Source organism: Salvelinus namaycush, chromosome 25, assembly GCF_016432855.1.
Source record: "Salvelinus namaycush isolate Seneca chromosome 25, SaNama_1.0, whole genome shotgun sequence".
Taxonomy (NCBI): Eukaryota; Metazoa; Chordata; class Actinopteri; order Salmoniformes; family Salmonidae; genus Salvelinus; species Salvelinus namaycush.
Window position 1 is genome coordinate 30,676,926 of NC_052331.1, and position 25,518 is coordinate 30,702,443.

A 25,518-nucleotide genomic window follows, 5' to 3' on the forward strand; every position below is an offset into this window, starting at 1 on the left:
AACTTATTCCCCCCCAGGAGACTGAAAAGATTTGGCATGGGTTCTCAGATCCTCAAAAGGTTCTACAGCTGTACCATCGAGAGCATCCTGACTGGTTGCATCACTGCCTGGTATGGGAATTGCTTGGCCTCCGACCGCAAGGCACTACAGAGGGTAGTGCGAACGGCCCAGTACACCACTGGGGCCAACCTTCCTGCTATCCAGGACCTCTATACCAGGCGGTGTCAGAGGAAGGCCCTAAAAATTGTCTAAGACTCCAGCCACCCTAGTCATAGACTGTTCTCTCTGCTACCACATGGCAAGTGGAACCGGACTGCCAAGTCTAGGTCCATGAGGCTTCTCAACAGCTTTTACCCTCAAGCCACACGACTCTTGAACATCTAGTCAAATGGCTACTCAGACTATTTGCATTGCCCCCCCCCCCCCCCCCCTTTTATTCTGCTGATACTCTCTGTTATTATCTATGCATAGTCACTTTAATAACCCTACCTACATGTACATACTACCTCAACTAACCGGTGCCCCTGCACATTGACTCTGTACCACTACCCCTTGTATATAGTCTCGCTGTTGTTATTTTACTGCTGCTATTTCATTATTTTTACTTTTATTTCTTATTCTTTTTTTTCTTTATTTTAACTGCATTGTTGGCTAAGGGCTTGTAAGTAAGCATTTCACCGTTGTTGTATTCGGCGCATGTGACAAATGCAATTGGATTTGTTTTGATTTGATTTAGGAGACACTGTAACTAGCTAGTCTTTAGGAGGCACTGTGAATAGCTAGTCTTTAGGAGGCGCTGTACTGTAACTAGCTAGTCTTTAGGAGGCACTGTGAATAGCTAGTCTTTAGGAGGCGCTGTACTGTAACTAGCTAGTCTTTAGGAGGCACTGTGACTTGCTAGTCTTTAGGAGGTGCTGTACTGTGACTAGTATGTCTTTAGGAAGCACTGTGACAAGCTGGTCTTTAGGACACGCTTTACTGTAACTAGCATGTCTTTAGGAGGCACTGTGACTAGCTAGTCTTTAGGAGGCACTGTGGCTAGCTAGTCTTTAGGAGGCACTGTACTGTAACTAGCTAGTCTTTAGGAGGCACTGTGACTAGCTAGTCTTTAGGAGGCACTGTGGCTAGCTAGTCTTTAGGAGGCACTGTACTGTAACGAGCTAGTCTTTAGGAGGCACTGTACTGTAACTAGCTAGTCTTTTGGAGGCACTGTACTGTGACTAGCTAGTCTTTAGGAGACGCTATATTGTAACTAGCATGTCTTTAGGAGGCACTGTAACTAGCTAGTCTTTAGGAGGCACTGTGACTAGCTAGTCTTTAGGAGGCACTGTGGCTAGCTAGTCTTTAGGAGACGCTATATTGTAACTAGCATGTCTTTAGGAGGCACTGTAACTAGCTAGTCTTTAGGAGGCACTGTACTGTGACTAGCTAGTCTTTAGGAGGCACTGTGACTAGCTAGTTTTTAGGAGGCGCTATACTGTAACTAGCATGTCTTTAGGAGCCACTGTACTAAAACTAGCTAGTCTTTAGAAGGCACTGTGGCTAGCTAGTCTTTAGGAGGCGCTGTACTGTAACTGGCATGTCTTTAGGAGACACTGTACTGTGACTAGCTAGTCTTTAGGAGGCACTGTGGCTAGCTAGTCTTTAGGAGGCGCTGTACTGTAACTGGCATGTCTTTAGGAGACACTGTACTGTGACTAGCTAGTCTTTAGGAGGCACTGTGGCTAGCATGTCTTTAGGAGACACTGTACTGTAACTAGCATGTCGTTAGGAGGCACTGTACTGTGACTAGCTAGTCTGTAGGAGACACTGTACTGTAACTAGCATGTCATTAGGAGGCACTGTGTCTAGCTAGTCTTTAGGAGGCACTGTGGCTAGCTAGTCTTTAGGAGGCGCTGTACTGTAACTAGCATGTCTTTAAGAGGCACTGTACTGTAATTAGCTAGTCTTTAGGAGACACTGTGATCTGTGACTAGCTAGTCTTTAGGAGGCACTGTACTGTAACTAGCTAGTCTTTAGGAGGCACAGTGACTAGCTAGTCTTTAGGAGGCACTGTAACTAGCTAGTCTTTAGGAGGCACTGTAACTAGCTAGTCTTTAGGAGGCACTGTGTCTAGCTAGTCTTTAGGAAGCGCTGTGACTAGCTAGTCTTTAGGAGGCACTGTAACTAGCTAGTCTTTAGGAGGCGCTGTGACTAGCTAGTCTTTAGGAGGCACTGTAACTAGCTAGTCTTTAGGAGGCACTGTGTCTATGTAACAGTTTAACTTTAGTCCGTCCCCTCGCCCCGGGCGCGAACCAGGGACCCTCTGCACACATCAACAACAGTCACCCACTAGCATGTCTTTAGGAGGCACTGTGACTAGCTAGTCTTTAGGAGGCACTGTACTGTAACTAGCATGTCGTTAGGAGGCACTGTAACTAGCATGTCTTTAGGAGGCACTGTACTGTAACTAGCATGTCTTTAGGAGGCACTGTGACTAGCTAGTCTTTAGGAGGCACTGTGCTGTAACTAGCATGTCTTTAGGAGGCACTGTGACTAGCTAGTCTTTAGGAGGCACTGTACTGTAACTAGCATGTCTTTAGGAGGCACTGTGACTAGCTAGTCTTTAGGAGGCACTGTGGCTAGCTAGTCTTTAGGAGGCACTGTACTGTAACTAGCTAGTCTTTAGGAGACGCTATATTGTAACTAGCATGTCTTTAGGAGGCACTGTAAATAGCTAGTCTTTAGGAGGCACTGTAACTAGCTAGTCTTTAGGAGGCACTGTGACTAGCTAGTCTTTAGGAGGCACTGTAACTAGCATGTCTTTAGGAGGCACTGTGACTAGCTAGTCTTTAGGAGGCACTGTGGCTAGCTAGTTTTTAGGAGGCACTGTACTGTGACTAGCTAGTCTTTAGGAGACGCTATATTGTAACTAGCATGTCTTTAGGAGGCACTGTAACTAGCTAGTCTTTAGGAGGCACTGTAACTAGTATGTCTTTAGGAGGCACTGTGACTAGCTAGTCTTTAGGAGGCACTGTACTGTAACGAGCTAGTCTTTAGGAGGCACTGTACTGTAACTAGCTAGTCTTTTGGAGGCACTGTACTGTGACTAGCTAGTCTTTAGGATACGCTATATTGTAACTAGCATGTCTTTAGGAGGCACTGTAACTAGCTAGTCTTTAGGAGGCACTGTACTGTAACTAGCTAGTATTTAGGAGGCACTGTGACTAGCTAGTCTTTAGGAGGCACTGTGACTAGCCAGTCTTTAGGAGGCACTGTACTGTAACTGGCATGTCTTTAGGAGACACTGTACTGTGATTAGCTAGTCTTTAGGAGGCACTGTGGCTAGCTAGTCTTTAGGAGGCGCTGTACTGTAGCTGGCATGTCTTTAGGAGACACTGTACTGTGACTAGCTAGTCTTTAGGAGGCACTGTGGCTAGCTAGTCTTTAGGAGGTGCTGTACTGTAACTGGCATGTCTTTAGGAGACACTGTACTGTGACTAGCTAGTCTTTAGGAGGCACTGTGGCTAGCATGTCTTTAGGAGACACTGTACTGTAACTAGCATGTCGTTAGGAGGCACTGTACTGTGACTAGCTAGTCTTTAGGAGACACTGTACTGTAACTAGCATGTCGTTATGAGGCACTGTGGCTAGCTAGTCTTTAGGAGGTGCTGTACTGTAACTGGCATGTCTTTAGGAGACACTGTACTGTAATTAGCATGTCGTTAGGAGGCACTGTACTGTGACTAGCTAGTCTTTAGGAGACACTGTACTGTAACTAGCATGTCGTTAGGAGGCACTGTGTCTAGCTAGTCTTTAGGAGGCACTGTGGCTAGCTAGTCTTTAGGAGGCGCTGTACTGTAACTAGCATGTCTTTAAGAGGCACTGTACTGTAATTAGCTAGTCTTTAGGAGACACTGTGATCTGTGACTAGCTAGTCTTTAGGAGGCACTGTACTGTAACTAGCTAGTCTTTAGGAGGCACAGTGACTAGCTAGTCTTTAGGAGGCACTGTAACTAGCTAGTCTTTAGGAGGCACTGTAACTAGCTAGTCTTTAGGAGGCACTGTGTCTAGCTAGTCTTTAGGAGGCACTGTAACTAGCTAGTCTTTAGGAGGCGCTGTGACTAGCTAGTCTTTAGGAGGCACTGTAACTAGCTAGTCTTTAGAAGGCACTGTGTCTATGTAACAGTTTAACTTTAGTCCGTCCCCCCGCCCCGGGCGCGAACCAGGGACCCTCTGCACACATCAACAACAGTCACCCACTAGCATGTCTTTAGGAGGCACTGTGACTAGCTAGTCTTTAGGAGGCACTGTACTGTAACTAGCATGTCGTTAGGAGGCACTGTAACTAGCATGTCTTTAGGAGGCACTGTACTGTAACTAGCATGTCTTTAGGAGGCACTGTGACTAGCTAGTCTTTAGGAGGCACTGTACTGTAACTAGCATGTCTTTAGGAGGCACTGTGACTAGCTAGTCTTTAGGAGGCACTGTACTGTAACTGGCATGTCTTTAGGAGACACTGTACTGTGATTAGCTAGTCTTTAGGAGGCACTGTGGCTAGCTAGTCTTTAGGAGGCACTGTACTGTAACTGGCATGTCTTTAGGAGACACTGTACTGTGACTAGCTTGTCTTTAGGAGGCACTGTGACTAGCTAGTCTTTAGGAGGCACTGTACTGTAACTAGCATGTCTTTAGGAGGCACTGTGACTAGCTAGTCTTTAGGAGGCACTGTGGCTAGCTAGTCTTTAGGAGGCACTGTACTGTAACTAGCTAGTCTTTAGGAGACGCTATATTGTAACTAGCATGTCTTTAGGAGGCACTGTAAATAGCTAGTCTTTAGGAGGCACTGTAACTAGCTAGTCTTTAGGAGGCACTGTGACTAGCTAGTCTTTAGGAGGCACTGTAACTAGCATGTCTTTAGGAGGCACTGTGACTAGCTAGTCTTTAGGAGGCACTGTGGCTAGCTAGTTTTTAGGAGGCACTGTACTGTGACTAGCTAGTCTTTAGGAGACGCTATATTGTAACTAGCATGTCTTTAGGAGGCACTGTAACTAGCTAGTCTTTAGGAGGCACTGTAACTAGTATGTCTTTAGGAGGCACTGTGACTAGCTAGTCTTTAGGAGGCACTGTACTGTAACGAGCTAGTCTTTAGGAGGCACTGTACTGTAACTAGCTAGTCTTTTGGAGGCACTGTACTGTGACTAGCTAGTCTTTAGGATACGCTATATTGTAACTAGCATGTCTTTAGGAGGCACTGTAACTAGCTAGTCTTTAGGAGGCACTGTACTGTAACTAGCTAGTATTTAGGAGGCACTGTGACTAGCTAGTCTTTAGGAGGCACTGTGACTAGCCAGTCTTTAGGAGGCACTGTACTGTAACTGGCATGTCTTTAGGAGACACTGTACTGTGATTAGCTAGTCTTTAGGAGGCACTGTGGCTAGCTAGTCTTTAGGAGGCGCTGTACTGTAGCTGGCATGTCTTTAGGAGACACTGTACTGTGACTAGCTAGTCTTTAGGAGGCACTGTGGCTAGCTAGTCTTTAGGAGGTGCTGTACTGTAACTGGCATGTCTTTAGGAGACACTGTACTGTGACTAGCTAGTCTTTAGGAGGCACTGTGGCTAGCATGTCTTTAGGAGACACTGTACTGTAACTAGCATGTCGTTAGGAGGCACTGTACTGTGACTAGCTAGTCTTTAGGAGACACTGTACTGTAACTAGCATGTCGTTATGAGGCACTGTGGCTAGCTAGTCTTTAGGAGGTGCTGTACTGTAACTGGCATGTCTTTAGGAGACACTGTACTGTAATTAGCATGTCGTTAGGAGGCACTGTACTGTGACTAGCTAGTCTTTAGGAGACACTGTACTGTAACTAGCATGTCGTTAGGAGGCACTGTGTCTAGCTAGTCTTTAGGAGGCACTGTGGCTAGCTAGTCTTTAGGAGGCGCTGTACTGTAACTAGCATGTCTTTAAGAGGCACTGTACTGTAATTAGCTAGTCTTTAGGAGACACTGTGATCTGTGACTAGCTAGTCTTTAGGAGGCACTGTACTGTAACTAGCTAGTCTTTAGGAGGCACAGTGACTAGCTAGTCTTTAGGAGGCACTGTAACTAGCTAGTCTTTAGGAGGCACTGTAACTAGCTAGTCTTTAGGAGGCACTGTGTCTAGCTAGTCTTTAGGAGGCACTGTAACTAGCTAGTCTTTAGGAGGCGCTGTGACTAGCTAGTCTTTAGGAGGCACTGTAACTAGCTAGTCTTTAGAAGGCACTGTGTCTATGTAACAGTTTAACTTTAGTCCGTCCCCCCGCCCCGGGCGCGAACCAGGGACCCTCTGCACACATCAACAACAGTCACCCACTAGCATGTCTTTAGGAGGCACTGTGACTAGCTAGTCTTTAGGAGGCACTGTACTGTAACTAGCATGTCGTTAGGAGGCACTGTAACTAGCATGTCTTTAGGAGGCACTGTACTGTAACTAGCATGTCTTTAGGAGGCACTGTGACTAGCTAGTCTTTAGGAGGCACTGTACTGTAACTAGCATGTCTTTAGGAGGCACTGTGACTAGCTAGTCTTTAGGAGGCACTGTACTGTAACTGGCATGTCTTTAGGAGACACTGTACTGTGATTAGCTAGTCTTTAGGAGGCACTGTGGCTAGCTAGTCTTTAGGAGGCACTGTACTGTAACTGGCATGTCTTTAGGAGACACTGTACTGTGACTAGCTTGTCTTTAGGAGGCACTGTGGCTAGCTAGTCTTTAGGAGGCGCTGTACTGTAACTGGCATGTCTTTAGGAGACACTGTACTGTGACTAGCTAGTCTTTAGGAGGCACTGTGGCTAGCTAGTCTTTAGGAGGTGCTGTACTGTAACTGGCATGTCTTTAGGAGACACTGTACTGTAACTAGCATGTCGTTAGGAGGCACTGTACTGTGACTAGCTAGTCTGTAGGAGACACTGTACTGTAACTAGCATGTCGTTAGGAGGCACTGTGGCTAGCTAGTCTTTAGGAGGCACTGTGGCTAGCTAGTCTTTAGGAGGCGCTGTACTGTAACTAGCATGTCTTTAAGAGGCACTGTACTGTAATTAGCTAGTCTTTAGGAGACACTGTGATCTGTGACTAGCTAGTCTTTAGGAGGCACTGTACTGTAACTAGCTAGTCTTTAGGAGTCACAGTGACTAGCTAGTCTTTAGGAGGCACTGTAACTAGCTAGTCTTTAGGAGGCACTGTAACTAGCTAGTCTTTAGGAGGCACTGTGTCTAGCTAGTCTTTAGGAGGCACTGTAACTAGCTAGTCTTTAGGAGGCGCTGTGTCTATGTAACAGTTTAACTTTAGTCCGTCCCCCCGCCCCGGGCGCGAACCAGGGACCCTCTGCACACATCAACAACAGTCACCCACTAGCATGTCTTTAGGAGGCACTGTGACTAGCTAGTCTTTAGGAGGCACTGTACTGTAACTAGCATGTCGTTAGGAGGCACTGTAACTAGCATGTCTTTAGGAGGCACTGTACTCTAACTAGCATGTCTTTAGGAGGCACTGTGACTAGCTAGTCTTTAGGAGGCACTGTACTGTAACTAGCATGTCTTTAGGAGGCACTGTGACTAGCTAGTCTTTAGGAGGCACTGTACTGTAACTAGCATGTCTTTAGGAGGCACTGTGACTAGCATGTCTTTAGGAGGCACTGTGAATAGCTAGTCTTTAGGAGGCACTGTAACTAGCATGTCTTTAGGAGGCACTGTGACTAGCTAGTCTTTAGGAGGCACTGTAACTAGCATGTCTTTAGGAGGCACTGTGACTAGCTAGTCTTTAGGAGGCACTGTGACTAGCCAGTCTTTAGGAGGCACTGTAGTGTAACTGGCATGTCTTTAGGAGACACTGTACTGTGATTAGCTAGTCTTTAGGAGGCACTGTGGCTAGCTAGTCTTTAGGAGGCGCTGTACTGTAACTGGCATGTCTTTAGGAGACACTGTACTGTGACTAGCTTGTCTTTAGGAGGCACTGTGGCTAGCTAGTCTTTAGGAGGCGCTGTACTGTAACTGGCATGTCTTTAGGAGACACTGTACTGTGACTAGCTAGTCTTTAGGAGGCACTGTGGCTAGCTAGTCTTTAGGAGGTGCTGTACTGTAACTGGCATGTCTTTAGGAGACACTGTACTGTAACTAGCATGTCGTTAGGAGGCACTGTACTGTGACTAGCTAGTCTTTAGGAGACACTGTACTGTAACTAGCATGTCGTTAGGAGGCACTGTGTCTAGCTAGTCTTTAGGAGGCACTGTGGCTAGCTAGTCTTTAGGAGGCGCTGTACTGTAACTAGCATGTCTTTAAGAGGCACTGTACTGTAATTAGCTAGTCTTTAGGAGACACTGTGATCTGTGACTAGCTAGTCTTTAGGAGGCACTGTACTGTAACTAGCTAGTCTTTAGGAGGCACAGTGACTAGCTAGTCTTTAGGAGGCACAGTGACTAGCTAGTCTTTAGGAGGCACTGTAACTAGCTAGTCTTTAGGAGGCACTGTAACTAGCTAGTCTTTAGGAGGCACTGTGTCTAGCTAGTCTTTAGGAAGCACTGTAACTAGCTAGTCTTTAGGAGGCGCTGTGACTAGCTAGTCTTTAGGAGGCACTGTAACTAGCTAGTCTTTAGGAGGCGCTGTGACTAGCTAGTCTTTAGGAGGCACTGTAACTAGCTAGTCTTTAGGAGGCGCTGTAACTAGCTAGTCTTTAGGAGGCGCTGTAACTAGCTAGTCTTTAGGAGGCGCTGTGACTAGCTAGTCTTTAGGAGGCACTGTAACTAGCTAGTCTTTAGGAGGCGCTGTGACTAGCTAGTCTTTAGGAGGCACTGTAACTAGCTAGTCTTTAGGAGGCACTGTGTCTATGTAACAGTTTAACTTTAGTCCGTCCCCTCGCCCCGGGCGCGAACCAGGGACCCTCTGCACACATCAACAACAGTCACCCACTAGCATGTCTTTAGGAGGCACTGTGACTAGCTAGTCTTTAGGAGGCACTGTACTGTAACTAGCATGTCGTTAGGAGGCACTGTAACTAGCATGTCTTTAGGAGGCACTGTACTGTAACTAGCATGTCTTTAGGAGGCACTGTGACTAGCTAGTCTTTAGGAGGCACTGTGACTAGCTAGTCTTTAGGAGGCACTGTACTGTAACTAGCATGTCGTTAGGAGGCACTGTAACTAGCATGTCTTTAGGAGGCACTGTACTGTAACTAGCATGTCTTTAGGAGGCACTGTGACTAGCATGTCTTTAGGAGGCACTGTGACTAGCTAGTCTTTAGAAGGCACTGTAACTAGCTAGTCTTTAGGAGGCACTGTGACTAGCTAGTCTTTAGGTGGCACTGTGACTAGCTAGTCTTTAGGAGGCACTGTAACTAGCTTGCTGACAATTTGTGATGAGTGAGTGTGTTGTTGCAGAAATAAATAGGCCTATACTCATGGGTGGGGGTGGGAGGGGCTTTTTTCATTTTGAGCTCTTGCCCCCTGAAAGGGCTGTGCACAGCCCTGTCTGTCTGCATCCCTGGTTTGATCAAATTCATCACTTGCCGTGTGTGTTTGCTCCTGTGTGTGCTCCTGTGTGTGCGTGCATGCTAGCATATGTGTCTGGCGTGAGGATCCCCATGCCTCAGTACACTTTCATGGGCTGACATGGGAGAGAGAGAGAGGGATAACCCAGGGCCGCTGTTTGGGGGATTAAAACAGGCACTGGACTGACACTGATCCGCTACATATCTCCCAGCGTTAACGTCAGCTCTGACATCTAAAGGCGCGAGTGTGTGTGTAAAGTAATGTCACAAGTGATCTAGCCAGTAAAAAGGATCACCTTGTGCAGCACCCTCTAGTTACTTTCACACTTGTTCTAGGGCTTTTGGACTCTTTAACCATGACCAAGGTTACCTCTCGAAAATGCAAGTTAATCTCCTGAGGGGTAATCTCTAAATTCTTCCCCTATCTCTCTATTACATACAGTATTGGTATGTAGCTAAGGAGCTAGCTCATATTTTGGCTGTACCTACACGGAAATATGTTTTTTTTTTTTACAGTTCAACTAAGGGCAGGGTTTGTGGGTTTTCAGCTGTTTCGTAAAATGAGATGGAACACCCACACACTGTGTTCAGGTGGGCCTTAATGGTTCCGTAATCCAAGGAAAGTTTGCGCAACAACAAAGACAGGGATCCAAAAATAAGGCTTAGCCAAGGAAAACGTTCTTAGACAGATAGACTATTTCACGGTAAATAGTGGTAGAGCAGCACTTCACCAACAGCCTGTGTTTAAGGCAGAGATGTGTTGCAATGGATGTATTTTGAGGTGTAGTTTGTGCTGTTTTCCTTGCATTTCCTGTTTTCTTCTAAATCCTCCAGATATGTTAGACTGTGAATCAGCTTATCACTGGGGTGGTTTACCCACAGGGAAAAGTGGTAGGGATGTTTTGTTTGGAGTTAGGCCTACTTCAGTCCCATCTCAATATAGTACATCAGTTCATCATCATGGTCGTTGTCATGGTCTGTCATAACCGTCATCACTCTTATTTCCTCTATTGTCCTCTTCCTACTCATCTTTTCTGTCACTGCCAACCACGTCACATCACCTCGTTCCAGCACTTCATTCTCATCCTGGGACACCTTGCTGTGTGGCTTTTCTGGGAAACTGTGAAAGGCACACTGGATATGTGCAAACTAATCTCCCTTCCACAGACCCCACTCCCCCTGAGCCCTAAGACAGACAGACAGGCAGGCAGGCAGGCAGACAGACAGACAGACAGACAGACAGACAGACAGACAGACAGACAGACAGACAGACAGACAGACAGACAGACAGACAGACAGACAGAGACAGACAGACAGACAGACAGACAGACAGACAGACTCAGATCTGAAGTGTGAATGATGAGACAGAAGGGGGGTTATTGCTAAACCCATGACTGCAGGCATTGTGTGGCACTGGAAAGCGAGTGTTTCACTGAGTGTGAAAGCTGAATGTCAAGTCAGCAGCTACCTAGAGCATCGACCTGGACCCCTTGATTTGTAAGCAGTTTGGACAAAAGGAACCAGAGATGTCTGATCACAAAGGCGTAAAACCTGTTATTTTTTCAGTTTCATCTCATCTTAGCGATTGAGTGCATGGCGAGGTGGCCTCTGGTGTTCACACTCCCTCGCTGAGTGCTTTAATATGGCTGCAAGCCCGAGGTCGGTACACCTATGACAACATCCCCCACCCCCCCCCACACTGATTAGCATCGCTAGCATAGCGTCACAATTAAATAGTAGCATCTAAATATCATTAAATCACAAGTCCAAGACACCAAATGAAAGATAAAGATCTTGTGAATAAAGCCACCATTTCAGATTTTTAAAATGTTTTACAGGGAAGACAAAATATGTAAATCTATTAGCTAACCACGTTAGCAAAAGACACCATTTTTCTTTGTCCACCATTTTTTCTCTCCACCAGTAGCTATCACCAATTCGGCCAAATAAAGATATTGATAGCCACTAACCAAGAAAAAACCTCATCAGATGACAGTCTGATAACATATTTATTGTATAGGATAGGTTTTGTTAGAAAAATGTGCATATTTCAGGTATAAATCATAGTTTACAATTGCACCCACCATCACAACTCGACTAGAATAAATACACAGAGCAACGTGTATTACCTAATTACTAATCATAAAACATTTCTTAAAAATACACAGCTCACAGCAATGGAAAGACACAGATCTTGTGAATTCAGACAATATTTCAGATGTTCTAAGTGTTTTACAGCGAAAACACAATAAATCGTTATATTAGCATACCACATGTGCAAACGTTACCAGAGCATTGATTCTAGCCAAAGAGAGCGATAACGTAATCATCGCCAAAATATATTAATTTTTTCACTAACCTTCTCAGAATTCTTCCGATGACACTCCTGTAACATCATATTACAACATACATATAGAGTTTGTTCGAAAATGTGCATATTTAGCCACAAAAAAACGTGGTTATACAATGACAAAACTAGCAAAACTAGCCTGAAAATGTCGGGCGCCATATTTGACAGTGATCTTGTCTCATGATTAACTATTCATAAACTTGACTAAAAAAATATAAGTTGGACAGCTATCGAAAGACAAATTAGTTCTTAATGCAATCGCTGAATTACATTTCTAAAATTATCCTTACTGTGCAATACAGGGTTCGCCAAGCGAAGCTATACCAAAGAAAATGGCGGAATATGCGTTTAAAATTTTTCGACAGAACAACGATTTATCATCTTAAATATTTCTTACTATGAGGTGATCTTCCATCAGAATCTTGGGCAATGTATCCTTTCTTGGGTCTAATCTTCTTTTGGTCGAAAGATGTCCTCTTGTCCGTCGAAATGCCCACTAACGTTCGACCGGTACTGGAAACGTGCCCAAAGCTTCAAAGTGCATCACTAAGAATTGCCTCAAAATCGCACTAAACGGATATAAATTGCTATAAAACGGTTTAAATTAACTACCTTATGATGTCTTTAACACCTATAACGAGTAAAAACATGACCGGCGAAATATTACTGGCTAAACCCAAGCTTGGAAAGAGAGCAGGTCCAACGTCCATCGTGCGTCAGGCGCAGCAGGAAAAGAACGGTACATCCGGTCTTTGGCGTTTTATACAGGCCCTGATTGCGCAATCGACTCCATTCAAATTGTCACCTCTTACTGACATCTAGAGGAAGGCGTGGGCAGTGTTTGTATCCTCATAGGATTTACAGGGACTTTAAAACTGACCTGGGACCAGAGGCCAACATTTCTGAAATCTCACTCCATATCAGGAAAAGTGCTGTAGAATGAGTTCTGTTCCACTCAGAGACATAATTCGAACGGCTATAGAAACTAGAGAGTGTTTTATATCCAATAATAACAATAATATGCATATTGTACGAGCAAGAATTGAGTACGAGGCCGTTTGAAATGGGCACCTTAAACAGAGCTACTCAATACTGCCCCTGCAGCCATAAAAAGTTAAAAGCCTCGCTCTATCTGAACCTTTTACAAGGTGAATTAATTGATTATTGGATAAATCAAGCCCCATTCAAGGCTGCCGGTTGATAGGGTTTGACCTCAATAGTCGTTAAAAATTACGACTGAAAGGTGACAGCCATGGTCAGACAAAGGTAGTGGATACTGTAGCTCATTCCCTGAACTGGGAAAGGAAAATGAGTTGAAACATAGTAAAATGGTGTCTGCTCCATTGGCTGCTCAGCATCTTGCCTTTATGAACAACAGTCAGGAGATGGTCATATGTACTGTTAACAAATGGGCTCCCCCTTTATTGAGTCTTTTCTTTCCACTTGCCACTTTCTCCGAAGCGTGCTCATTGGTTGGTTTCGACCCAGGTTGCCTTTGTGACACATTTGTGACAAATGCATTTGTAAAAAGTGCTGTGCAAATAGAAAGTGATTGGTTGATTAATTGAAAACAGTTGGTCTTGTCTGCACGGACACTGTCAAGTCACTCTCAGTATGTGTTGACATCCCATGGCTGGAGACATTGCTTTCCCCTCTATCTAGATTGGTTGGAGGAGTGGATAATGGATTGAGACAGACTATTGGAAAGGGACATTACGGTCTTCACTACTAAGGGAGAATGGGAGGAGGACCAAGTCCCAGCAGTAATTTTAAAATGAAGCTTTTCAAATGTCCAGAGACCCTGTGAATTATCAAACAAGCCCAGTGTCTCACAGATACTGGAGCCAGAGGATTTTCTGTGGCGAAACACATTTCTATTCAATTCAACAGGCGACAGACACACTGCTGTTCCTCGCTGACACTTGCCTCACCGCCCTTCCCCTGCTACTGTCAATAGAGATATCACTTTCTCCTTCTTCTCCTCCACGTTCCACCTTGTTGCTCTCTATCCAATTTCACTCTACTCCCTTCAAATCTTTCCATTCTCCCACTTCAGTCGCCAGTCAGTGTGACTAAACAACAAAAAACAAAGTTGTCATTCAAGCTTGACGTCGACTCCTTTCGGTTGGCACATAATTACAGTCATTGTGCTTTCCAGGACTTTTAATTATGAATGGAACCATGCTACATATCGGAACCCAGAATAATGGGGTTATTATTGAGCGCAATTATGCAACACAGAGAGACAAGTTTTTGGGGGATTCAATATCTCTTTCGTTCTACTGGATTTTGCCAACCTTTCTGATGGCAGACAATTGACATTTCAAAGCCCTCTTGGGTTTCCGTGCTGACACCAGTTAAATGCCGAAGTTGAGCAAATACTCTATTAATAGAAAATATGCAGTTGAATGTTTGTTTCAAACTAATTAATCTTCTAGAAGCTGATTGGACTAGGCTGCCAATGGGCACAAAAGAAAGAACTCTGGGAGATATATTACCTCTTTCTATAATGTCTTTCTCCATCTATTCATCTATATTCTATAATATGCATTTTGTGAACATTCGACATACATAATTTAGAAACCTGTTACAGTGCTCATTCATACATTCATCATGTTAAAGGTATAAGTCCAATAAGGATGTGTGGTCGTATGAGTTATATGATGATCTAGCGCTGTCCAACTAACAGTTCACCTTTATAGAGGGGAACGTTACAGAGACAACACACTGGGAAAAAACTGGTTGAATCAACGTTGTTTCCACATCATCTCATTGACACAAAAAAATCTATGGGATGACGTTGAATCAACGTGGAAAACTGATTGGATTTGCAAAAAGTCATCAACGTAAGGGAATTTAGTCTTTTTTACATACAACTTTTATCCTAAATCCAATGGCACGGTGAAATGTTTTGTTGATTTCACGTTGAATTCACCTTAATTGACAACTCAACCAAATGTAAATAAATACTATACATTGTGCCCAGTGTGAACTGACCAGCTATCTGTTCAAGAGGAGGGTTCCTAACATGGATGCCTTACTTTTCAGATATTCCAGGAAATGCATCCTCTGTTGGGGACACTTTTGCCACCAACAATATCCCAAACTGTTGACACATCCTAGCTCAAACAATCCTCCTGACTCACCAAACATGCTGTGGAATTTTCTTTAGTCTCAACATGGAGCTCAGATAGCTGTTACTGCCCAGGTCTTGGTGCACTCTCTCTCTGGTGGTTAGAGTGGAGCCGTGGCCATTCACACCAACAGATAGGAGGTCAATCAGTATGAGTCTTGTGCCGTCACTCTCCTCCTCCACTCTCCCCAGGGGGTTCTATTGGAGGCAGGGACTGTTAAAGTCCAGCCTGGCCCTCATGCTATATTCCAGACACACGGTCCCTGTATACCACAGTTTCCTTGTATACCACAGTGTCCTCATCTATTCAAATCAAATGTTATTTGTCACATGCTTCGTAAACAACAGGTATAGACTAAAAGTGAAATGCTGTCTTTCAGGTCCTTTTCCAACAATGAGTTGACGATAGAGAGTTAAAGATAAAGATACAAAATAAAATGGAAATAGTGACACAAGGAATAAATACACTGGGAATAACTAATAACAATAAGGAGTAAAAGTGTGCAGGGGTACAAGGTAATTGAGGTAGCTATGTACATAATGGTAGAGGTTAAGTGACTGGGCGTATGTGGTGAGTGTGAATGTGCTTGTGAGTGTGTGGTGTGTGTGTGGCGTCAGTATGCATGTGTGCGCGTACAATGTGTGTGTCGGCGTATGTAGTGTGTGTGTGTGTGTGTGTGTGTGTGTGTGTGTGTGTGTGTGTGTGTGTGTGTGTGTGTGTGTGTGTGTGTTGGCGTGTCAGTGTTCGTATATGTGAGTTTGTGGGTAGAATCCAGTGTGTGCGCAGAGACTCAGTGCAAGAGAGATAGTAAAAAAAATGTAGCCATTTGATTAGCTATTCAGCAGTCTTGTTTATCAGTCTTATGGCCTGGGGGTAGAAGCTGTTCAGGGTCCTGTTGGTTCTAGACTTGGTGAACTGGTACTGCTTGCTGTTGCTGTTGCTTTGCCTTCCTCTGACACTGCCTGGTATAGAGGTTCTGCATGGCAGGTGGCTCGGCCCCAGTGATCTACTGGGCCATACGCACTACCCTCTGTAGCGCTTTACAGTCGGGTACCTCGCATTTGCCATACCAAGCGGTGATGCAGCCAGTCAAGATGCTCTCAATGGTGCAGCTGTAGGTCTTTTTGTGGATCTGAGGGGCCCATGCCAAATTTTTTCAGCCTCTTGAGGGGGAAGAGGCGCTGACGTGCCCTCTTCACAATTGTGTGTGTGGACCATGTTAATTTCTTAGTGATGTGGACACCGAGGACCTTGAAGCTCTCGACACACTCCACTACAGCCTCATTCATGTGGATGGGGGCGTGCCCGCCCCTCTGTTTTCTGTAGTCCACGATCAGTGTTATCATATACCACAGTGTTCTCTTATACCAGTGTTCTCATATACCACAGTGTTCTCTTATACCAGCGTTCTCATATACCACAGTGTTCTCTTACACCAGTGTTCTCATATACCATAGTGTTCTCATATACCACGGTGTTCTCATATACCACAGTGTTCTCATATACCACAGTGTTCTCATATACCACCGTGTCATCATATACCAGTGTTCTCATATACCACAGTGTCATCATATACCAGTGTTCTCATATACCACAGTGTTCTCATATACCACAATGTTCTCACAAGCTTCTCATATACCACAGTGTTCTCATATACCACCGTGTTCTCATATACCACAGTGTTCTCACAGGGTTCTCATATACCACAGTGTTCTCATATACCAGAATGTTCTCATATACCACAATGTTCTCACAAGCTTCTCATATACCACTGTGTTCTCATATACCACAGTGTTATCATATACCACAGTGTTCTCACAGGGTTCTCATATACCACAGTGTTCTCATATACCACAGTGTTCTCATATACCAGTGTTCTCATATACCACAGTGTTCTCACAAGCTTCTCATATACCACAGTGTTCTCATATACCACCGTGTTCTCATATACCACAGTGTTCTCACAGGGTTCTCATATACCACAGTGTTCTCATATACCAGTGTTCTCATATACCACAGTGTTCTCATATACCACAGTGTTCTCATATACCAGTGTTCTCATATACCACAGTGTTTTCATATACCACCGTGTCATCATATACCACAGTGTTCTCATATACCACAGTGTCATCATATACAACAAGGTCATCATATACCACAGTGTTCTCATATATCAGAGTGTTCTCATATACCAGAGTGTTCTCATATACCACAATGTTCTCACAAGCTTCTCATATACCACAGTGTTCTCATATACCACCGTGTTCTCATATACCACAGTGTTCTCACAGGGTTCTCATATACCACAGTGTTCTCATATACCAGAATGTTCTCATATACCACAATGTTCTCACAAGCTTCTCATATACCACTGTGTTCTCATATACCACAGTGTTATCATATACCACAGTGTTCTCACAGGGTTCTCATATACCACAGTGTTCTCATATACCACAGTGTTCTCATATACCAGTGTTCTCATATACCACAGTGTTCTCACAGGGTTCTCATATACCACAGTGTTCTCATATACCAGAATGTTCTCATATACCACAATGTTCTCACAAGCTTCTCATATACCACTGTGTTCTCATATACCACAGTGTTCTCATATACCACACTGTTCTCACAGGGTTCTCATATACCACAGTGTCCTCACAGTGTCCTCTTAAACCACAGTGCCATCATATACCACAGTCTCCTCTTAAACCATATTGCCATCATATACCACAGGGTCCTCATATGACACCTGCTCTAAGACAAAATGGAGACGCATTATTTGATTTAGCAGGTAGCAAAAAACATTTTGTGTCTTTCAGTACAATATCTACATTGTAGATAGCCACCCTCACATTGTTATAACCTGATTATGGCAAGTAAATTCATTCAGAATCTCCTGTAGCTAATTGTCTTTGCAGTAGGTTTGTATGACTCATTGTTGATAAAGACCAGAGTTTATGGCCTCTTTAATGAGTGTTTAGGAACAACACTGGTCAACATCGTCATGTCCCTGTAGATATGTTGAGCGCTGAACTAAAGATTGGGAAGCATCTTTATTGGGCTTAATATATCTGGAAATGACCCCCAGGCTCCTGCCAACTCACTCAGTTTTGCTTAATGTGCAAGTATTGGTTTCTTGAGTCAATATGCGTAATCACTCTTTTCCTATTAGTCATTTAGTAAATGTTTTGCTTGACTGTTTCTCTGAGTCGATATTCACTGTGCTAAAGAACTGAGCAAGTGAGTCGGTCCCTAATACTCTTGTTGGAAATAGGGTTGGACGCCAGTCTGATTGGGTTAGCTTTAGCTCAACGGCAGCTAAAAGGAGGATAGTCGATTTGGTCATGGGGATTACGTTCTGTACTATGTGATTTACTGGTTGATCCTGCACTAGATTTGGGGGTGGTATAGTTGGGGGTGGTATAGCTGGGGGTGGTACTTTCCAGGGTACTTTGCCTTGTACACCAAATGCATCTGGTAAAAGTCACACTGACCTGTACTTGGCAATGGTTCTTATGAGCATCACTGTTTAAAAAGTGTTTCCACATTTTGTCTTATCATGTGATTCTGCTAGAGTGACACTTTATGACGGTTCTAGTCCTGCAGCATAAAACTCAAGTATTTCTGACAGGTTCTGACTAGGGGCTTTACTGTATATGGGGGTTTTGATGCCCATTGGCGATCAAACCCTTTGGCGATCAGACATCAAATCCCATTTAGCTCACAACATATGCAGAAATGTGTGACGTCACTTAGCGTAGCGAGGTAGCTCATGTGTCACATCCTAATGGGGTCTGCTACTCTCTAGTCGCAAATAACACCTGTTTTCCCTTAGCTCTTGACATTGTGAATGTACCCTTTAGCACCCCGAGGCGAACAGCTTAACCGACAGTACCATAATCCCTGTTCCCTTATGCATATCACTGTGCAATGTGTTGCGTTCAAGAGCACATCATTCCCAGTGGTTGAAAGTGAGATCAAGTGTAGGAGTCATTTCGCTACAGCCCAGAATGATGCATCCCAGCCGTTACACTGAAATCAGTAGCTGTGAGAGACCAACGATTTAAATGCCATTACCCATAGGTTCAGAGTTAACGTTGTCCCTTCACAGCAGACTGTGGGAATCCATTGATATCTTTGTATTAAGTCTTAATTACAGATCCAGTTTCATACCCTGGAAATGTTTGTTTTGTTGATCATCATTTTTGCACAAAGTTTAAATAGTATGCAAAAATATAATTAAACGGTGTGAGGAAATATAATTAGACAAACCAATTATCCCAAAACAAATCCTCTCTGCTTCTTTCTGTTTGTTTCCATCTCTCTCACTACCCTTTTCCCTCTCCCTCACTCCTCCCCATCCCTCTCTCTGTCTCCCCTTCACACTGCTGCTACGTGTCCTGATCACTCCCAGGTAGCCAGGTTACGATGCCCAACGTTACAGCAGGGTGTCTTCTGGTCACAGGTTAGTGTCGGCATCATTCCGAGGGAATGCTGTAAAATGTTCCATCCATCTCGCCGATTCTGTGTCGTGGGTCTCAATGTTTAATTACCAGCCAGAATGCTGACTGGGACTTTCATTACACGAGGGCACGGTGAGGTCACGGTGCAGATTTGCACACGCTCAGGTCCCTTCGCCAATGCTCAACCAGGTTTCATTAGAGACGGTTCAAATGTGGATTTATTTATTCTGCTGGATAAATAATTTAGTCTCGAAAAACAAGATACTATTCCCAGCTGAATGCTGTGTTTCTGTATATTGACTCTTGCACAGCTCTCTCTCTCTCTCTCTCTCTCTCTCTCTCTCTCTCTCTCTCTCTCTCTCTCTCTCTCTCTCTCTCTCTCTCTCTCTCTCTCTCTCTCTCTCTCTCTCTCTCTCTCTCTCTCTCTCTCTCTCTCTCTCTCTCTGAATTGTTTTCTGAGTATTTGTGAACCCTTTCATATTCTCTTCTTCAGTTTGTATTGTTTCCCCTTTATCTTGACTTACTATCAGTGGTACTTCTAATCAGACAATGATAATTGTGGGAAAGCCAACATAAATGTTGTAGATGTATGATATTGACATTCACTGACATTTTATATTCAGCCTGTGCCAGAGATTGCATATATACGGCATGTTACACTAAGTGAATTAGCTCCCATCACAGTGCACTATAATGCAGCATTATGACCGCAGATGTCCCCATGGGTAATGGCTGAGGCATTACAGACAGAGAGAGCATATTGCACTCATAGACACTTCTAACCTTATTAAAGCTAGAAAACATATCTAACCCACATAAGTGGCTGTTTATTGCATCCAGACCAGAACTAATGGAAAGCTACCAGGCCCATCCCTGCTTCAGCCTTTTTTCTGGACCAGAATGTGTCCAGCTTTATGGTTCATGATGGTGGCCATTTAGCAAATTATCCGTTTTTACTGCAGGGATGTTTACTCAGCTTATGGGGCTGCTGGAGAGTTAGCACGCTAACATCCAATATGGGAGGTGATAAACATAAGAGGTTCAGCTCCAAATTGAGCGCCCCAGTGTGCATGTACACTGTACATGACCGCCTGTGCGCTTACATGTGTGAGCGTGTTTCCCCTGTGTGTGTACATGTGTGTGTACACCCTGTTTGTGTGTGTCTCTGAACTGAAAAGTGAGGAAAGCTTTTAATTTACTCTGTCAGAGTAATTGTGTGGTGGGTTTCAAGGAACTAATTAAATTGCAGTGGATGGGCAGCACTAATTTAAAAGTGATCTCCTGACCTGTTTCACCGGACGCGCTACTTTGTCTTGGACCTGCAGTTTTCGACTCAATCTCTCTCTCTCTCTCTCTCTCTCTCTCTCTCTCTCTCTCTCTCTCTCTCTCTCTCTCGCTCTCTCTCTCTCTCTGAACATCTGAATTCTCGGCTATGAAAAGCCAACTGACATTTACTCCTGAGGTGTTATACTGTTGCACCCTCTATAACCACTGTGGTTATTATCTGACTCTGCTGGTCATCTATGAATGTTTAAACGTCTTCAAGAACAATCTGGCCTAAATGGCTGACTCTTATAATCTCCACCGGCACAGCCAGAAGAGGACTGGCCATCCCTCGGAGCCTGGTTCCTCTATAGGTTTCTTCTTAAGTTCCTGTCTTTCTAGGAGTTTTACCTAGCTACTGTATTTGTATTTATTAAGGATCCCCATTAGTTCCTGCCAAGGCAGCAGCTACTCTTCCTGGGGTTTATTATGGATCCCCATCAGTTCCTACTCATCCTGGAATCCAGCGAAATTAAGGCAGTTATACAATTTTAAAACATTACAATACATTCATAACAGATTTCACAACATATTAAGTTTCTTTGTTGTTGTTTTATTCCCCACCTTTATTTAACCAGGCAGGCTAGTTGAGAACAAGTTCTCATTTACAACTGCGACCTGGCCAAGATAAAGCAGAGAGAGTTACACATGGAATAAGTTATACATGGAATAAACAAGCGTACAGTCAATAATACAGTAGAAAAAGTCTAAATACAGTGTGTGTTTAAGCCAGTGGCATGCCAGTGGCATGTCGTTAGTAAAGATTGAAAAAAGTAAGGGGCCTAGACGGCTGCCCTGGGGAATTCCTGTTCTACCTGGATTTTGATGGAGAAGCTTCCATTAAAGAACACCCTCTGTGTTCTGTTAGACAGGTAACTCTTTATCCACAATAACACATACGTTTTTCCAGCAACAGACTACGATCGATAATGTCAAAAGCCACACTGAAGTCTAGCAAAACAAACCCCACAATCTTTTTATCATCAATTTCTCTCAGCCAAACATCAGTCATTTATGTACGTGCTGTTCTTGTTGAATGTCCTTCCCTATAAGCGTGCTGAAAGTCTGTTGTCAATTTGTTTACTGTAAAATAGCATTGTATCTGTTCAAACACAATTTTTTCCAAAAGTTTACTAAGGGTTGGTAACAGGCTGATTGGTTGGCTATTTGAGCCAGTAAAGGGGGCTTTACTATTCTTAGGTAGGGGAATAACTTTTGCTTCCCTCCAGGCTTGAGGGCACACACTTTCTAGTAGGCTTAAATTGAAGATATGGCAAATAGGAGTGACAATATTATCCGCTATTATCCTGAGTAATTTTCCATCCAGTTGTCAGATGCCGGTGGCTTGTCATTGTTGATAAAAAAAAACATTTCCCCCCCGCTTTCACACTTACTGTATGGAATTCAAAATTACAATGCTTGTCTTTCATAATTTGGTTAGATATACTTGGGTGTGTAGTGTCAGCGTTTGTTGCTGGCATGTCATGCCTAAGTTTGCTAATCTTGCCAATGAAAACAAATAAGTAGTTGGCAATATCAGTGAGTATTGTGAGAGAGAAATAGAGCAGTCTATGCATATTAGCATGGTTATTGATAGTACTGCTTAGCTTTGCTTTTTACGGCCATGTAAACCTCACAAAGTTGGGAACTGTGCAAGAGAAAATCGACTAACAAATTCTCTCTCTCTCTCATACCCCCCCCCCCTCCTCATCCTCTTTCTTCTCCACAGTGAACAAGCACAAGCCGTGGATCGAGACGTCGTACCATGGGGTGATCACAGAGAACATGGACACCGTTCTGCTGGACCCTCCCTTGGTGGCCCTGGATAAGGATGCCCCTGTCCCCTACGCAGGTAGAGAGACCACTTTCCTGTTTCCCCATCCTAAACATCCTTCAAAGAACCCAATGCTATGGGCTCATGGTGCTTCACTGAGATGCTGCACAATACTGGCTGTTGATTTGAGGCTGTGGTTGATTGGCATAACTGGTTTGACTTCTATGAGTGTCAACCTACCCAGGATGCACTCATACTCTTTCCTCACTTTGAGATTATTTAGTATTTATTAAGATCTCCACTAGCTGGCAGCTACTCTTCCAGGGGTCCAAACAGGAATAAAACAATTACATCAAAACAACAGCCTACATCATAAAACAATACACCTTACAAGATATTATAACATTATTAATCTATTATTACAAATGTACAATACAAAATGTACAATACTACAGCATTACAATGTGGCAGAGAGGTACATCTAAGCAGCCTGTCTGTGTCTGAAAGGAAGTGTGTATTTATAGCTACAGTTCTTCATAAGGCATCTTTATCCACAACCATCCGCACTTCTTTGGTCTGACTGGCCAAAGAAAGAAAAAGAGTCATAACCTGAGCTGCTGGAGAGGAGAGAAACTTCTTGAGCTACCTTTACATATTGATCCCATTGAGCAGTTGTACTAGTCCCCTTTAAATGACATGGAAATGCCTTGGAAGTCTTCCATGCTGCTTGAATGTCATGTTATTATTTCATAAAAAGTGATACACTTGACGCAGAAGTTGCCCTTGTCCACTGATCTAGAATCATCTTACCCTATCCCTTATCCTTACCTTAACCATTAGGGGGATGAAAAGTATCTGACCCTGCATCAGCAGGACAGGGGGCATCCTAGATTTGTGGTAAAGGGCAACTTCTACTTTAAGTGTATTTCAGGGCATACAGTGTACCACAGGAGGCTGGTGAGGGGAGGACGGCTCATAATAATGTCTGGAATAGAGTGAATGGAGTTGTAACAAACACATGGAAACACATCCCGTTTCAACCATTACAATGAACCGGTCCCCCCAAATAAGGCGCCATCAGCCACCTGTGCAGTGTACAGTATTTACATGGCATTTGTAGGCTGTATAATCTTAAATCTGTGGTTACTTTTACCCACTTCCATAAATACATAACATGTTATGATAGTCCTGCTTTATGTAAGGGGACTCATTGAGTGCAGAGCACTGGCTTTTGCTTGAAAGTAAATTCCAGCGTCACACAGGTAGGTGACAGTGACAGGCGACTTGTAATTAGACAGTGATTTTTGGCTCCCGGGCAAACGAGGAGACTTTGCGGCAGGTACTGCTTTAAACCTCATTAAATGAAAATAACTCCAATTAATCTCCACTGAGAGCTGTGGAAAACTGATTTTTGGTGCCATTTTTCTACGCTTTTAGTTTTATTTTTATTTTTTGAATAATACAGTACTAGCAAGACCATACGTAGGTGGTTTTCATGTTGAAATCCAAGATGGCAACGCAGTTGGTCGAGTATATCTGTTTTTGTCTTATCCCTTGTAAATAGCCAGTCTTTTTCATATATATCTTAATCTCACTTTCTATCTACGAACTAAATATACTTTCCTGCAACCCGCCTCACCCAATGGGGTACGGATCTGCTATTTTTTTCCTTATAACTGGAACTTCCATCAGGAGCTAGCCAGCTAACTAGCTACTAGTCTTTGTTAGCCACGGCTAGCGGTCATCGCCTTTTGTTCCCCCCGGCATCAGCCAGCCTTAGCTCGGACAACACCTGCCAGCCTTGCACAGCGCAATATCAACCCAGAGCATATCGAACTGCTTCTCTCTACCTATATCCCCGGATTCCTGCTGCTCTGGATCATTACACCGGATCATTACTCCGGATCAGCGCAGCTAGCTAGCTGAAAACGAGTGGTTACTGTTAGCTAACGCCTCTGTCCCGAAGCAAGCACCAGCTAGCCTTGAGCTAGCCTCGAGCTAGGCCCATATACCAGATAATTCCAGGGCTACAATACCTCCTTTGCCAATTGGCCTGAACCCTTTATTGTCGACACGGAGCCGATCCATCATAACTGGACTGCCGATGTGATCGCCCGATGTGGTCTCAACAGGCTATTCTGTTACGATATCGCCGCAGAACCATCTACTAGCCCTGGCCCGCTAGCTTTTCTGAACGCTGTGTCCCCTGCTTGACCGCAGTAGGGACTACCAATCAGCACCCTGACTTACCTATTGCTGCTCTTTTGACCCTATGATCAATCGGCTACACAGCTGATGCCCCCTGGACTGTTTCAATAACATGGTACCTCATTTTGTTTACCTGTCAGCCCCAGCCTCGAACTCAGGTCCTGTATGTACCTAACTGACCCACTCTGCCCATTCATCGCCATTTACCCGTTGTTGTCTTAGCTCTCCTGATCAACACCTGTGATTGCTTTATGACTCTCTCTAATGTAAATATGCCTTGTCTACTGCTGTCCTGGCTAGTTTTTATTGTTTTATTTCACTGTAGAGCACTCAGTACCGCTCAAAATGCCTTAGATAGCTCTTTCGTCCCACCCCACACACATGTGGAGACCTCACCTATGTTAATTGATGCCTCCAGAGACGAAACCTCTCTCATCATCACGCAACGCATAGGTTTACCTCCACTGTACTCACATCCTACCATACCCTTGTCTGTACATTATGCCTGAATCTATTCTACCACGCCCAGAAATCTGATCCTTTTATTCTCTGTCCCCATCGCACTAGACGACCAGTTCTTATAGCCTTTAGCCGTACCCTTATCCTACTCGTCCTCTGTTCCTCTGGTGATGTAGAGATTAACCCAGGCCCTGTAGCCCCCAGTTCCACTCCTATTCCCCAGGCACTATCATTTGTTGACTTCTGTAACCGTAAAAGCCTTGGTTTCATGCATGTTAACATCAGAAGCCTCCTCCCTAAGTTTGCTT

General features: G+C 44.0%; 1 protein-coding gene across 1 annotated transcript in view; it reads left to right on the plus strand.

Annotated features, from left to right (window-relative positions):
* The first annotated feature begins 19,411 nt into the window (after positions 1 to 19,411).
* Positions 19,412 to 25,518, plus strand: part of clstn2a (calsyntenin 2a) — a 170,145-nt gene continuing 164,038 nt past the window's right edge. The window contains exons 1-2 of the mRNA XM_038963295.1: positions 19,412 to 19,448; positions 22,499 to 22,621. Of these exons, the coding sequence (XP_038819223.1) occupies positions 19,412 to 19,448; positions 22,499 to 22,621 (160 nt within the window). The remainder of the gene's footprint in view (positions 19,449 to 22,498; positions 22,622 to 25,518) is intronic.